This window comes from Oncorhynchus tshawytscha, linkage group LG10 (genome assembly GCF_018296145.1).
Source record: "Oncorhynchus tshawytscha isolate Ot180627B linkage group LG10, Otsh_v2.0, whole genome shotgun sequence".
In the NCBI taxonomy this organism is placed as follows: domain Eukaryota; kingdom Metazoa; phylum Chordata; class Actinopteri; order Salmoniformes; family Salmonidae; genus Oncorhynchus; species Oncorhynchus tshawytscha.
Window position 1 is genome coordinate 45,524,481 of NC_056438.1, and position 15,426 is coordinate 45,539,906.

The 15,426-nt window shown below is 41.5% G+C and overlaps 2 protein-coding genes across 7 annotated transcripts in view; one reads left to right on the plus strand and one right to left on the minus strand.

Moving 5' to 3' along the window:
• Positions 1 to 5,808, plus strand: part of gng12a (guanine nucleotide binding protein (G protein), gamma 12a) — a 50,342-nt gene extending 44,534 nt beyond the window's left edge. For 2 of the 5 annotated variants that reach the window (XM_024435267.2, XM_024435269.2), the window contains 3 exons: positions 4,894 to 4,941; positions 5,047 to 5,155; positions 5,389 to 5,805. In XM_024435267.2, coding sequence (XP_024291035.1) covers positions 5,063 to 5,155; positions 5,389 to 5,514 — 219 coding nt within the window. In that variant the 5' untranslated portion in view covers positions 4,894 to 4,941; positions 5,047 to 5,062 and the 3' untranslated portion in view covers positions 5,515 to 5,805. Of the gene's footprint in view, positions 1 to 2,105; positions 2,188 to 4,893; positions 4,942 to 5,046; positions 5,156 to 5,388 lie in introns of those variants that run through there. The other 3 variants (XM_024435268.2, XM_024435266.2, XM_042328614.1) reach the window with 3 other exon arrangements.
• Positions 5,809 to 11,021: 5,213 nt separating this feature from the next.
• On the minus strand, positions 11,022 to 13,619 carry LOC112260284 (growth arrest and DNA damage-inducible protein GADD45 alpha). Of its 2 annotated transcripts, none has more exons than XM_024435270.2 (4): positions 13,453 to 13,619; positions 12,624 to 12,725; positions 12,271 to 12,484; positions 11,022 to 11,910 (listed from the first exon to the last, which is right to left on the minus strand). In XM_024435270.2, exons 1-4 carry the CDS (start codon positions 13,500 to 13,502, stop codon positions 11,797 to 11,799), a joined length of 480 nt encoding a protein of 159 aa, XP_024291038.1. In that variant the 5' UTR covers positions 13,503 to 13,619; the 3' UTR covers positions 11,022 to 11,796. The 2 variants fall into 2 exon arrangements, with proteins under 2 accessions (XP_024291038.1, XP_024291039.1); XM_024435271.2 differs by lacking the exon at positions 13,453 to 13,619 and adding an exon at positions 13,120 to 13,421.
• Between the last annotated feature and the right edge of the window lie 1,807 nt (positions 13,620 to 15,426).

Consider the following 15,426-nt stretch of genomic DNA (forward strand, 5'->3'; position numbering starts at 1 on the left):
AACGGGTGTGGCTGAAATAGCCACATCCACTCATTTGAAGGGGTGTCCACATACGTTTGCCATGTGTAGATAATCCTCTAAGAAAATGAACCTCATGTCTCTATCATAATCTGTTCAAAAGTTATTGGAGTTTTACCCTTGTATGATGGCCAAAATTTGTGTGACTAAATCAATGGAGGCCAGAGAAAAAAAGTGGTAAAAAAATAAGGAAAATTGCACAGCATCGCATCAGCTAGGCTGGATGCTGTGCGAGAATGAACTACCTAACAGGCTCTAATCCCGTTCAACTCGTCATCCTTCTTCTCAAAGACTTCTAACAAAACAAGTGTGTCTCTGTGAAATGTCAATGGAGCATTGAGCGTACCGCAAGCTTTTTATCTTCAAAGCTTTTTAGATTTAATTCAGCTCAAAAAGCAAATGTTGCTTTTTGCGACCTGCAGGAATAACTTTGAAGACTCCCCTTACTTGCTCTGACTTTGCTGATATCTACTTTATTGAGAAAATGTGTACTTACTATGACTGTGGTATGTGGTTGTCCCACTTAGCTATCTTCAGATGAATGCACTAGGTCGCTCTGGATGAGAGCGTCGGCTAAATTACAAAAATGTAATGTAAAAGAAGAAAAGTGTTTTCTAATGTAAGGAAGTGATATTTCATCACCAACGACAACCTAATACATGTGAATCGTAATAATCTAGCTAGCCAGCTAGTTTAACAGCAAAAAATCACCTAAAACGAATGTTATCAAGCTAGGTGACTAACTGTCAATTATTCATGGCTATAGTTAGCCCTACTGACTTGATCAATGCACAAACCCATAGTAAGAGAATTGTAGGCAGGTAAACATGCCAAAATTAACACAGTATATATTTATTAACGTATCAAATATTGTAGTAAGGCAACATATGAGCTGTGAGAGTTTATTTTATTTAGCTTAAGCAAAAACAATGGGTTTTGACTAGATGGGATACAGCTTTTGTCAGATTTGACTTTTTGTAGCAGTTTAGGAGAATTTACACAGCAGGATAGGTGCTCCGTTTCAGATAGTTTGATTTGGACTCATACTCCGACCCTCCTGTGCTCCAATGTGCGTGTTCGGAGCATGGTAATATGCATATTGAAGAACACCCTGTGTGTGTGAGGGAGAGACTGATTTTGGCTCGCAGCCCAGGGCTTTGAACTCAAAAAAAGTTCAAAGAGACAGACTTCTGTCTAGACTCCAAATATCGCGCCATTACACTGTTTCCATGCAAAAGAGGAAACTTTGGCGTCACCACTTGTTTGGCAGAAGCCCATAGCCTCACACGATGTCTATAGACAACTTAAATGAACACATTTCAATAAGCCATAGCCTTCTATAGATATAATCATGATGACGTTAAATGATTTTTTTTAAACTCCTGCAAAAATGTTTGTTTATAAGTGCTGGCGTCAGGCAAAGCTGTACAGCTGCACACATATTGTCAGAGGTGTCAAGTAATATGCTGAATATAATATAAGTAATTTAGCAGATGCTTTTATCCAAAGGGACTTACAGTCATGCATGCATTTTACATATGGGTGTTCCCGGGAATCAAACCCACTATTGTGGCGTTGCAAGTGACATGCTCTATCAACTGAGCTACAGAGCCTATTCAGAGCAAACTCTATTCTTTCTAGTGACTCGCAAGGACTCCCAAGCATTGTGCTTGGAATGTAATGTTAATTAATAGCGTGTGTGTGTGTGTGTGTGTGTGTGTGTAAGGTACAGTAGAATAGTGGGCCTGCTCTATTCCGTGCTGTTGGTGGTCCTGTTGAGGTTTACATATGAGGGCTGGAGGGTGGTGTTGGGGGGACGATGGGGTGGGCTATGTTATGGGGTGGTCCTCTCTCTGATCCTAGGCGGTAGAACTACTGTATGATGAAGCCTGTGTGGCCCCATGCCTTGGAGTTACTGCAGGGGGATGGGGGTGCCCTCCCAAAGTCAATTAGGATGGTGGTGGTGTTGGTTGGCGTCAGATTAGAGGCTTGCCAACCTGACTCACTTGGGCAGGTCTGAAAACTCCCTTTCACTACAGGCTGGTTGAACTGGTCTTTCGAAGCCACAGAAGAGTTTCTATGGTTCGGGGGCGACAGTTAATTCAGGTACCATCGCTGTACGAGGCTTCAGTATCCAAGACCAGCTTACCTCTGCTACACAGTCATTTGGTAAGCTGGTCCTGTATACCATATTCTGTTCTTTGTAAGCATGCACTGTGAACTTCTACGAATTTCAGGTTGAATTTAAATATTGCCATGTGACAGCCAACATCAACTGACTTCAGCTCTATCAGAATCAGCAGAACCCTGTTCGACCTAGGTAATGCAAGCACTGTCTTCCTTTAGGGACAACAGAACACAATTAGCTAAACTGCTCTGGCCTACATTTCCTTCTTTCCAAGAACAGGAAATAAATATCTGGTCGCTGTTTACTGCTTCCAGGAGGGGTCTTTACTTTTTCCAGTGATACCCTAACGGTGTTCTTTAACTTGTTGACTGTGAACAGGTTGCTCTTTTCATTGTGGCAGTATTTGCCCTGCTCTGAATATTACACAATGAGTCTCTCATCGTGGTTTCTAAGGAGACCAAGGATGCTGGAGTAATTGATTTTTACAAGGAAAAGCTAGTCATTTATTACCAGAATATGTCAAAAAATATGGTATCACGCTTTTGTCCGAGGAGGATGCAACATACTTTTCTCCTCTGGTCATTGACTGTTCAACTCTGTTAGCTTGGGTCATTATGTCAGTTAAACGCCAGGAAATGACCCAGCAAAAAACATTAGGTGGGAAAAGGGAGTTTTTACCCCTCAGAACTCTCGGCCAAAAGAGTCTCCGGAAGAGTTAATAAGAAACAAAACTGCATAGTTTTTTTTGTTGGTTTCAGATTGATTTATCTTCACTGGCATGCGGGGTTGGCAGAGATTGAACTTGTGGCACTGATTTTTTTTTACATTGGTTGTATTGTACACGGAAAGCTACACCAAGAAAGTCATTGAAAGTATCTGACATATTTATTGCAGCAACAAAGCTTTGAAGTTCTATCCTTATTGTCTCCCACTTTTTCCAATGAGCTTTTTTTGCTCCGGAGCATCATGCTTTAATCAGTCAGGCCAGGAAACAAGAGTCCTCCCTCCTTCCTGGACACTAAGAGAGATACAGTGGACTCCTGTTGTAGCATCAAAGCCCTCAGAAGGGACCACATCCTGTTGGGCACAGGGGTCAAACAAAACAACCCAATCGCTCTAACCAATGGAGGAACAGGAGAGCTTGACTCCCAGCTCTGGCCCTGTGCACACTTTTGTATTTTGATTGTTACGTTGTGTGTATTTGCATTCAAATCCTTTACTTATTCTATGCATTTCTTTACAAACTCTCCTATGACATTCTGAAGACTGCACTGATTGCAGACGTTTAGTTCTTACATTTCAGTCTGCGGTAATTCCTCGACAGTGTGTTTGGAATAGGAACACACTGTAGGACTGTTAACGTTGGATGCTGATTGGCTTAGTTGAGGATTTGAGTAACACCAACGGTCTCAACTTATAGAGCACTTGGAATGAGGCAGACCTTTTTTTAATGGAGGTAGTGCTCCATTTATGTGGGCCTCTTTATTGCACATGTGATGTTTCTGTTTATTACACAATATATTCTGCCGAAAGGTTTCCTGTCTCTGGCAGTAAAAGATAAAGTGTGTGTGTGTGTGTGTGTGGAGGGGGGGAGGGAGGGAGGGAGAGGGAGTGAAAAAGACACCGAAACCAGAGATCCCAGGAAGCCGAGTAGAGGATGTGTCCAGGCATGTTCCCATCGTCCCTGTAAATGATTATCTGGAAGTGGAATTATAGCTCAGAGAGAATGTCTCCTCCAAACCAACTGTGAACTTCACCCCACTGTTCATGACCACTCAGGACTATACTCTCTACTTTAGATCCGCTGCTCTACTTTGGTGCACTTAAACTACCTTCTCTTATGTAAAGGGTGCCAAACTGAGCAAAAAGATATTTTGCTCAGTTTGGCAGTTTCCACCACCTTACTTTGGGGCAGCTGCTCTCGGCTTTGTGTGTGTGTGTGTGTGTGTGTGTGTGTGTGTGTGTGTGTGTGTGTGTGTGTGTGTGTGTGTGTGTGTGTACTACCGACTCTGGCGTCGTGTGTCTCTGTGCACAATGAGGAAGCCCTTGTGATGTTATTTATGGGAAAAGCCTAAGAAGAGAAAGTGTGTGAGCAGAAGCCGTTAACCCTCATGTTTAGCCTTGTTGCAATCGGCTGCAGTGCCTCGTTAATGTCTCTCCTACCACTGAAACATGGTTATATCATGCAAAGGCATAATGGAGAACTGATTGACATCACGCTTTGTTGACACAACAGTAACCCTCCTCCACAAAAGCCACCATCTCACTGTGCTCTTTCGTTCTATTATTTGTTTACTGTTATGGTCCCTTTGCCGACATATGATTGCTTTGTTATGACATGCTCTACCTTACCGTACGGTGATTTTTCAAGTGGCTGGCAAAGTGTCATAATTGCTTCTCATGTGTCAAAGATGTGCTGGTCTTTACCGTCCGATTTGTAGGATGTATGTCTGGGGCAAGATGGAGAGGGGAAATGTTTTGTCCCAATGCTTGCTTTAAAGAGAGTGGTCATGCTTTTAATGAAATGATTGCAGGTTGATTTAGGGCCCTATTCAGTCCATATAGCAGAAGTCCAGCACTAAAGCCCAATTGAAATTTAAAGGCCACGTTCCAGCGTTCAGGGTAAATGCTGCATACGTTGGTTCAAGCGGAAAATTACCTTTACATTCCTATTGCGCAATCTGTCATGCTTCAGCCATACAGATTGAAAAGAGCCCTTAATCAGTTATTTTTTTTATTTTTTGCAGATTTTTTTCCCAAGACTCAATAAGGTTGGATTTCAAGTCTTTGACTAGGTAAGTGTTGTCCAATTTGTCTATATATTTGCTGTACTTATATTTGTGTTTTTTCATTATACGTTCTATTCTATGAGGCACTTTTGTTATACTTAATGCATATAGTGGAGTGGAGGCCAAGATGTCATCGAAGATGCCAAGCTCTAACAACATAGCCCAAGCCAGGAGGACAGTACAACAGCTGAGGATAGAGGCCAGTATTGAGAGGATAAAGGTATGGTATGCTGAAAGTTAGACTGAGTAGAAAGCAGTGTTGAGTAACAACAAAGTACATTTTCTGGTCCTTACCTAAATGTCTCCCTAAATGGACACCAACTTGCAGCTAAGGATGATCTGTTGTCAGTGAGTGTCTGTGTACGCGTGCTTGTGGGATGGGTGTGTATGTGTGAGACTCCTGTGTCGGCAGAAACCCACACATTCACACTCTCATGTCTCTCTGTCCTGTAGGTATCCAAAGCCTCTGCGGACCTCATGCACTACTGTGGCGAACACGCCAAGTACGACCCTCTGCTCATGGGCATACCTGCCTCAGAGAACCCCTTCAAGGACAAAAAGCCCTGCACTATATTGTAGTGAAGCCTTTTTATTTATCTGTTTGCTTCTTAATGTTGCCTGTATTTTATTTTTTGGGGAGAATTGGGATCTAAAACCACTACTCATCCATCAATCTTGCCTTAAAGCCTGTAACATTACCCTTTAATGAAAATGCTGTATTTTATCACTCAATTTGAACTTGCCATAGTTACATAATAACATACAGTAAACAGTTAGAATATACACTACCATTCAAAGGTTTGGGGTCACTTAGAAATGGTCCATTAAAATAACATCAAATTGATCTGAAATACAGTGGAGACATTGTTAATGTTGTAAATGACCATTGTAACTGGAAATGGCAGATTTTTAATGGAATATCTACATTAGCGTACAGAGGCCCACTATCAGCAACCATCAGTCCTGTGTTGCAATGGCACGTTGTGTTAGTTAATCCAAGTTGATCATTTTAAAAGGCTAATTGATCATTAGAAAACCCTTTTGCAATTAGGTTAGCACAGCTGAAAACTGTTGTTTTGATTAAAGAAACAAATAAACTGGCATTCTTTAGACTAGTTCAGTATCTGGAGCATCAGCATTTGTGGGTTCGATTCCAGGCTCAAAATGGCCAGAAACAAAGAACTTTCTTCTGAAACTTGTCAGTCTATTCTTGTTCTGATAAATTAAGGCTATTCCATACGAGAAATTGCCAGGAAACTGAAGATCTCGAACAACGCTGTGTACTACTCCCTTCACAGAACAGAACAAACTAGCTCTAGAAAGAGGAGTGGGAGGCCCCGGTGCACAACATGGTGTTTATACTTGCTTACTATTGTTTGTACAGATGAACGTGGTACCTTCAGGCGATTTGGAAATTGCTCCCAAGAATGAACCAGACTTGTGGAGGTCTACAATTTTTTTTCTGAGGTTTTGGCTGATTTCTTTAGATTTTCCCATGATGTCAAGCAAAGAGGCACTGGGTTTGAAGGTAGGCCTTGAAATACATCCACAGGTACATCTCCAATTGACTCATATTTTGTCAATTAGCCTATCAGAAGCTTCTAAAGCCATGACATACTTTTCTGGAATTTTCCAAGCTGTTTAAAGGCACAGTCAACTTAGTGTATGTAAACTTCTGACCCACTGGAATTGTGATACAGTGAATTATAAGTGAAATAATCTGTCTGTAAACAATTGTTGGAAAAACGACTTGTGTCATGCACAAAGTAGATGTCCTAACCGACTTGCCAAACTATAGTTTGTTAACAAGAAATTTGTGGAGTGGTTGAAAAACGAGTTGTAACGACTCCAACCTAAGTGTATGTAAACTTCCAACTTCAACTGTAGATATTCCTTTAAAAATCAGCCATTTCCAGCCACAATAGTCATTTACAACATTAACAATGTCAACACTGTATTTCTGATCAATTTGATGTTATTGTAATGGACAGAAAAATGCCTTTTCAAAAACAAGGCCATTTCTAAGTGACCCCAAACTTTTGAATGGCAGTGTACATTGGGACATTGACTGTTAGTGTCTGTCTGATTTAGCTTAGTGGATTTAGCCATGGTATCCATCACTTTAACAAGTCTGTTATTTGTCTTCAATTGTATCTGCTGTCATGTGTGTTACAATGACCATATATAATGTATTTTAGGCTTTGGAGTCAGGGTTGGGACATTTGACTGTATTATCTTCTCCCCATTGACTCATGCTGTTTATTAATAACTTCCTGGTTTAGCAGGGAGTCACCTGGGTTGTCAGTGACCAATGGAGGAAGTAGACTTCATCAGAGCCTTCTATTAATGTAAAGAGCAGAAGTGTTTGGTTAGTGCAGAGCATATGTCAACTCAATGCCAATTGTCGGATAGGAAACTGCAATATGTTGCTGAGGCAGGTCATTCACCTAGACAACCTTAGTATACCGCACTCCTCCCAGCCATTTAAACCAGGTGTTACATAACCTAACACTGTGAGCCAAGTCGCCTTACGTATTATTTATGATAGAGATCATATAATTAATGTCTAGTTTGGTATTTTGAAGAGGTACAAGTATTCCGTTGGGAGAGACCATAGAAGATGCATCAGCTGGACGTGTGGGTTGTAATTAACAATGTAAAAAATGATTTTCACTCCAACCATGTGCACTATATCATGTATTCAAGGCTGACCCCAAAGTCCAGAGATAAGTGTCCTGTTGAACAGTAAAGAATAGAATGTGCTGTATGCCCTGTCGTTCAGCTGTTGGGAACATGTCCCCCCTGTGACAAATCTAGATGAAACGAACCAGCTGTATCTGTGTGGTTAGCACCTACGGGCTGGAAAGTACAATTATCTTTTGGGAACAATTAATCTTTCTGTGCTGGATTGCAGTGATTTCTAACTGAATCGTGCCATCGTTATGTCTTACGCCTTGTCACTAGTAAAAGAGAAACAAAAACATGTCTGATTGTACTTACCTGGTGCTACTGTTTGTATTGTTGGTGTTAGCCTCCCTCCTCTAAAAGGTACTTCATTAGTCATAAAGGTCTTGAAATCAGAGACAAGGAAACCCAGTAATCCATTACGAATTCTTCAGCGATGACAATTGTATCTCGACTATGTTTCTCTCTAACAATGGGTTTTATTGCCACAAACTTAGTACGCTAAATCAGGCTACCGTTAATTTGTGTGCCATCACCAGATAATTCTGATTCAACCAGCATACCAGAAATGGCCTTAATGTACCTTTTGGGAGACTATTACGTGACCCTTGTGAATCTGGTGGATTAAAGACATCTGTGTGTGGCTTTGTTCTCTCTCTGCCGTAGTACAGTCGCTCCTACTGTTATTAAACATGGTTTTATCATTGCACCTTGTTTTGTCTGCCTCTTTGTTGCTTTCTCGCGTAACATGCTAGCTTCCCTCAGGGAAGTATTTGTTCATTATGAGTCTGACGATTTGTACCACCTCATGTGCAAGAGTACATTGTGCCCATTACGCTAAAATAATCTAACAATGAATCTCAGAAAGCGTAATATTTAAATGTAGCATCCAATGTCACTCAGATCAGAAGGGAATAACTTTCAAATTAAAAGGGGATGAAGACCAAGCTCATCCATAGGACTCCCACCCACTCAGCAGTTTGGCTCAGCTCCAGTCATGTGGCCTAAAGAGAGCTACTGCAAGTTATCTATGGCCTAGCCTTGCTTCCTCCCATTACGTGGGTTCTAGCGGACATGTATTTATACCTTACCATGAAGAGAATAGAATAGGCCTTGGCCCATGGCCATCTGGGCCCAGTGAACAGGAGAGAGCTAAACATAGAATGTAACGAAACCTTTGTTTCCGCTCTCCGAGAGAGGAGGAGCTATTTTGGGGATTTGTCAGCATAGCCTGAAGCTTGTTGCCCTTGATTTTCTGTCCTTATCTTTGGGCAGCTGGTGGGTAAACATGTATTTTTCCACTATGAGGAAAATGGTGGATCGTAACCAAAAGAGACATCTTAGCTATGGTTCCCTCTTGCAGCTGGGAAAGCTAGGCACAGTTTTACCATCTCACAGTGGAAGCCTTATGGCACAGTGTCGTGCACAAGCCTGGCTGCACAGTAGCAGTGTATTGATATCAGCTCTAAAGCAGACATATCAGCCATGAAGCACACAGTGTAATCCTGGTGAGCACAATATCATTGTGTTCCAGGGCGACCCTGGTGTGCACATTGCTTAGGCCTGGCAGGCCGACTGACCGCGGGCCTCCCTCTGTGAAAGCTTGGCAGTTACAGTGTCAGTGTGTTGGAATGTGCTGATGTGGGGGATGCGGGGCGGGGCAGTGTCGATCCCCCCGCCCCGCACAGCCACCTCGGTTAGACCGAGCCACTCACTCACCTATTCAGCAGTGCAGTGGACCGTGCCAACCATGGCATCTAATCTACTGGCTACTACCAACCAGTGCACCCTCATGGTATTATAACACTGTTGTTACACAAGTTATTCAACTTTTGTGTTTGGTTTGTTATTTTCCTATAGAGATCTACACTGTTATTATTGTATTAGTAGTGTTCTCTGTTGAGTAAGTGTAACACGTTGAGTGTCCTGTAGATGTAAAACATTGTCTCAAGACCTCCCCCCCAGATACTTTGAGTGGAAAATATGAGTCTGATTAATATGAAATCTGTCATCACCTGAGTCTTTATTGCCTTATACAACCTTCTAAAATGTGTGTTGATTGTGATAACCTGAATGCACAGGGGTACCCAAGGAGCAGGTTGGGTAGATACTAAAGCCTGGGGATTGTCAAATCCCTTGCTTGAACTCCTCCAGTACCAACGTAACACTTACATCAACCCTACCCTAATTATCTATAATTAAAAAAATAACCTTTCCCCTACACCAACACAATACCACATGACATCAGTGTTAGAATTCTCCACCGGTCGGTCACAAACCTAAGTTACATCATGGTAACCTTCAACACAGTGCGGTCGGGAAGGTCTACCCATTCCGGTGTTATTACTATATAATATACAATATTATTAATAAAAATATAATAGAATCCATTTAAAACAACTTCTTTTTAGTTTGTGCTACTAAAATAAAACTATATAAAAAAAAAATACAAAATCATTGAGCTATGGAAATATCTTGAGTTTTTTTATATTTTTTAACAGTATTCCAAAAGGTTCTTAATGCCAATTACAAAGAACACACAACAGCGAAATATCCTTCTCATGTGGAAAGAAACTGGGTTTTGTTCTGCAAAGGTGACAAGCTCTTCTCGTGATCATAATGAAACGGGGGTAAGCCTGCCTTACATGAGCTCTGACATCATCCACACTCGACGCCAGCGTCACATGTGAGCATGTCACTCAATAGCAAGTGGAGGAAGGAGTGGGTGGTTTACACAATCTGCACCCACTGCATTCTCCCTTACAAAGCTTTACAAAGACTTCCAGTCATGTGTCCTCTAACACACCTTCCCTGTGAAAGACGAACCGGCTCAAAAAGCCTTGCTTTTGCACGAGTTTACACTATTACCTACCCCAGCAGAGGTTTTGTAATATGTTGCATTGTATGTAATATGTCCCCACTGGCCATACACTATTAGTTGAAGCCGTGAACTTTGTTCCTTTTTCCATTCTACCTTTATTCACCTGAGCACTCACTATTGTCTAATTCAATAGCTAGTTTTGCATGCAAGTGAAAAATCAAAGCATTTGTACCGAGCAGAAACCCGGATTGTCAAATGTGCTGCAAATGTGAGTGCAGTACTTTTCCTAGTGAGGCGGCAGGCAGACGTAATGCATTCAAAGAGGTATGCAGAAAGGGCACTCAGCTCAATCATGGGCTGAACTCAGGACGGGTGAAAACCATTCGGATGAATGAGCTCGGCCTTGCTGACCCAAGCAGAACAAAGCGTGGAGTGGAGGGGGGCTATTGTCACCCAGGGATGAGGATGTCACAGAGTCCATAGAGGCCAGTGTGACCTCCATGATCCACACGTGATTCCCTATACAACTGTCAGAGGGGTCAAAGCTCAACTAGCTAGAAAGAAAATGAGGACCATCAAGTTCTGGCTCCAAAAATACTTTTTATTGACAACAATAATATACCTGTGTCTTTACAGACAATTGCAGAGAGATAATGGTATAAAAATTGTAAACATAAATACATTTAAATATCATAAGAAATAACTTAACTGTAAAAAAAGAACTATTCACTTGTGTAAAAAACTGTTGGCAATGGAAACACTGACTGAATGCATAGTATCTTCACTGTTCATTGGATATTTAGCCCTTCCCTTTTTAAATAACTATATAACAATAGTAAAGACAACATCAACATTGTGAATACAAAAATACAACAAGTCCAGTGTTTCTACAAGTGCTCTGTTTCGGCAAAAAGAGAGGCCTTGGTTGTCTTAACAACAGTGGCTACAAAAGAGCTCATCTTTTTGTTTCTCTCAATCTTTTAAGTCCCCACAAGGTGAAGTGCTCTGCCATACATGATTTTATCTTTCTGTACAGTGTGTCCATCTTCCGTTAAAAAGCACAGACGTCGGTTTCGGTCTTGTGACTGAACATAAAAAGTGCCTCGTCATCTCGCCCTGACTGCCATAGCTGATAGTTCAACTCCACCAGACCCAGTGGAAATCCACCCCCTTTTGTATCCCATCTAGATGGCTGGATCTGATCTTCTTTTTTTCTTCTCAAAATGCTTTATTTTGTGGTTGTTTGTCTTCTTTTTCCTCCATCAGGAATTTTCCCAGGGTAGTGTGTCCATCAGGGATCACTCTACTCTCGTACAGAGAGAGTCCTTCACAGGTCTTGCTGTTGGGGGGACCCTTCATCGCTCAGGGAGGTTAATGATGGGTACCCACTGGTCCATGCACCGGCTCTCCCTGCAGAAGCGGTTCACTTTGCTCAGGGCTGGGTCTTTCCAGGAGGAGGAGTGTGGGCTCTGCAAAGACAAGAGAAAAAGAGAGAGAGTCAATAGTTGCAAAAGTATCCTAATGCCTGATTTTATGGCCTGCAATAAAATAGATAAACACCTGGGAGTTTCAAGACGATGAGCAATTCAAGCTATTTCCCTCAATGAAAATTCCACAGAAGTCATTAGTAGCAAGACTGAGTTGTTCGGTTACAGGACACAAGGAGTGAGTAATTAGTGGGTGTGGGAATGTTCTGGCATGTCCAGAGAGTGTCTCATGTGCCCCAGTAAAATAAAATAACTTTTGAACCATTTTTAGCACCTGTTTGTGTTTGAAAGTTATGATTTTTGAGTGAATATAAGGTGACTAAAATGGAAATAGATACTTACAGTGACCAGGACACAGTGCAGATCCATGGGCTCTCCCCCCTGTGTCCCTCCGCCGAGGATCTCTGCCAGACGCCTGGTGTTGTTAACTCGCAGGATGCTGATGTCATTCTCACAGCAGAATGCCTGGATCAGGGTGAAGTGGATCTGAAGGGCCACGTCCTTTACATCCTCGTCATCTGTTGCCAGGATGCACAGAACCACATTATCTGGATCTCTAATGATGAAAGTAACAGATATGTGGTTAGTAACACAGTAACAGAACATGAAATGCATTCTAAACAAGCATGCATAGACAAAAACTACATCATTGGAACTTTGAACTCTCATTGGGTTTTAAAGTGTAGCCTACTTACACATTCAATGATTTTGCTGCTTCATAGACCCCTACTGTAATGCATCCTTGGGGTAATGCCAATGAGAGAACCTCTTCCAATGCTTTTGCCACTGTATCCATCCTAAAACAGAGAAAATAGTGTATTATTAAAACGAACATCAAACTCACATCAACTTTCACATATGCATGGGCAAAGCTCAACTTATTGAAAAGGAGGGTATGCCAGGGCTCGTCTATCTGACCTGGCAGACGAACGTTACTGCCAAGCGCAGGAGCTGGCTATCGTGTACTTACTAGGATTAACGTTAGCTAGCTAGCTAGCGTAGGTAGTTCTGTACCTTGACCTAGCTGCGAGGCCAACTGACTGATTTGCAAGTTCAAACTCTGACACCGCGTTTGTTTTTCGGTGCATGTCACGCCATAATTGACAAAACTCCTAATTGTATGATGAGTACAAAGATAGTCAATTACACTGAAGTTTTAAATTCAGGTCAAAAGTGTTTCGCTAAAATTACCTGACACCGGCGTTACAGTGTTAGGCTAACTGCAGATTGGCTGGCCGGAACGCGTCTCGTGAGCTCAACAGAAAAGCTGGCGTTACATATTCGAATACTGCAAATACTTCAACAAAGCCAACTAACCAAGTCATAGCAACGTTGTCAAATGACTTAGACAACATTACAGAAGTTAAATATCTGAATAACAATACACCATTTCCAAATGGCTCACTTTGTTTTCAGCATTATTTTTGAAATGTTAATGCATTGCATTGCTTGCCAAGTTCAAGTGAAAAGAGAGCCATTTGGAAGTTGCACTGGCATTGACGAAAGCGCTTTAAAGTAGTTTACCTTTCTGCAGAATAATCCCCACTTAGTTCCTCAAATGTCATTTTGCACATAAAATCGAGACAATAATATTGCTTGCTGATATGTCACTGTTAGTGCTAGTGAAGTTGTGACACAGTAGCTACTCTGTTTATCGCTGTTGGAAATGAGACAACAACCGGTGTCCACAGATAATATCGCAAGAACAATGCAAGTGCATAGGATAATGTAAAATATTTGCATACTTAACATCATTGGCCACATGCTAATTTACCAAGATCCTTTCTGGGTGGGGAATGGCTGTAAATTGAGTGGCAACAGTAATGAGATAATCTGATTGGAAGACGATTTTAGAGAGGCGTGGTTTCTCTCCAGCTGTTGCAGCTACAATATGTGAGGTGCTGTGCCTCGTTAGGAACCAGGTCAAAATGTGTTATTCAAGGTCAATTTAGTTATTCAAGATAACAAAAAAAATATTTCGAAATGCTTGACTGTATCGCTATCTGTCAGTGCATTTGTGCATTTTGTAACAAGCACACAACACACACAAACGTATCCAAAGGGTCTAAAGAACGATGACAAGTAAGAGAGCGGTATCAAGTGGCAAGTGCTCCAAAGTTGAACCTGAACTACTAGGCTACTCTGTATGCTAAACCATCATAGAATGAGATACCATGTCTGTCAAGAAGTCAACTTCATAAACCAGAAAAAAAATACGTTTATCAATTGTATTATCGAAAATGGAAATGGTCTACATATGATGACCTGATCACCTGTATTTTGCAAGGGAAATTATTTAACCTCACCTGTTACGAGAAAGAGAATTATGGAGAGAGAGCAACGAGACGTTACCAGTTTCTGATTGGACAGTCGGCAGAGCGTGCAAAACCGCTGCTCCTGGAGGGGAAAGTACAAACGCATGGCGCGAGAATGGTGACAAAGACTTTGCGAGGTAAGTAGGTTGGCCTATGCATGCACGAAGAAAAATATGAGTCAAGGAATATGAGGCCTACATTTCAGAGGCCCATCTTCAAATAGGAAAGGTGAAAAAAGAATATTATTAGGCCTATTTTATCTTTAACTAAGATGAGCTGGGAATTATGGTTGTCAATATTAATATATCGGTAATCTTTGGTATGATGACAATATAAATACAATTTACCTATAAGGATCAAATGCAGTGCTTCTTCTCATTGACTACTGTCTCCCTATGGGAGTGTTGGCTTACGGCCTCTGACAAGAGATGTTATGGCCTCTGACAAGAGGTCGGGCCTTATGGCAGAGGTGACAGTGCACACGTTCCATTACTACATAGTTGCTGGTTCCCTCCTCAATCACTATATAGGTGGCAACAGTGGGATAATGGCCAGTGCTCTCTCTCAGGCTTTTGTTTCTCAAGACACAGTGGAATAGTATTTCTTCTATGTATGTGGGTGTCCAGTCTAGACATCTGCTTGTAGGTCTGGACTGTTATGTCACAGGTAGTAGAATCCCGCTCTTTTCCTCTTCACAGCATCTTTACACATTTGTATCTACATTTGGCATAACCAGTTTATTTTATGCTTTTAAGACAAATGCATGCCTGGAAAAAATTGTTCCAGTGGTACCAAATGTAATTTCATTGCCCTCTGCTGAGTTTTCAGGGGTATTTCTCTCCTCCAAACTCGGTTCCTCTACCGAGCTGACAAGGTAAAAAATTTGTCGTTCTGACCCTGAACAAGGCCCACTGTTCCAAGGCCGTCATTGAAAATAAGAATTTGTTCTTAATTAACTGACTTGCCTCGTTAAATAAAGATCAAATAAAATAAACATGGCGCCAAGGAAGCTCAGAGGGCTGAACAAAACTTGAAGGTGAGTTAAAACGCGATGTTAAAGGGGCAATCTGCAGTTGCTATACACAGCAAATTTGATTTATACATTAATTATATGTACCCGTTGATTCAATCTGTATCGTTGAATTTACAGATTGTGCGATAGAAATGTAAAGGTAATTCAACG

Coding starts and splice junctions, on each gene's coding strand:
- LOC112260284 (XM_024435270.2), bottom strand. CDS start 13,502: ATGTGCAAAATGACATTTGAGGAACTAAGTGGGGATTATTCTGCAGAA. Junction 12,485..12,623: donor GCAGCAAAATCATTGAATGT/GTAAGTAGGCTA, acceptor TTTCATCATTAG/AGATCCAGATAATGTGGTTC. Junction 11,911..12,270: donor TGCACTGTGTCCTGGTCACT/GTAAGTATCTAT, acceptor TTGTCTTTGCAG/AGCCCACACTCCTCCTCCTG.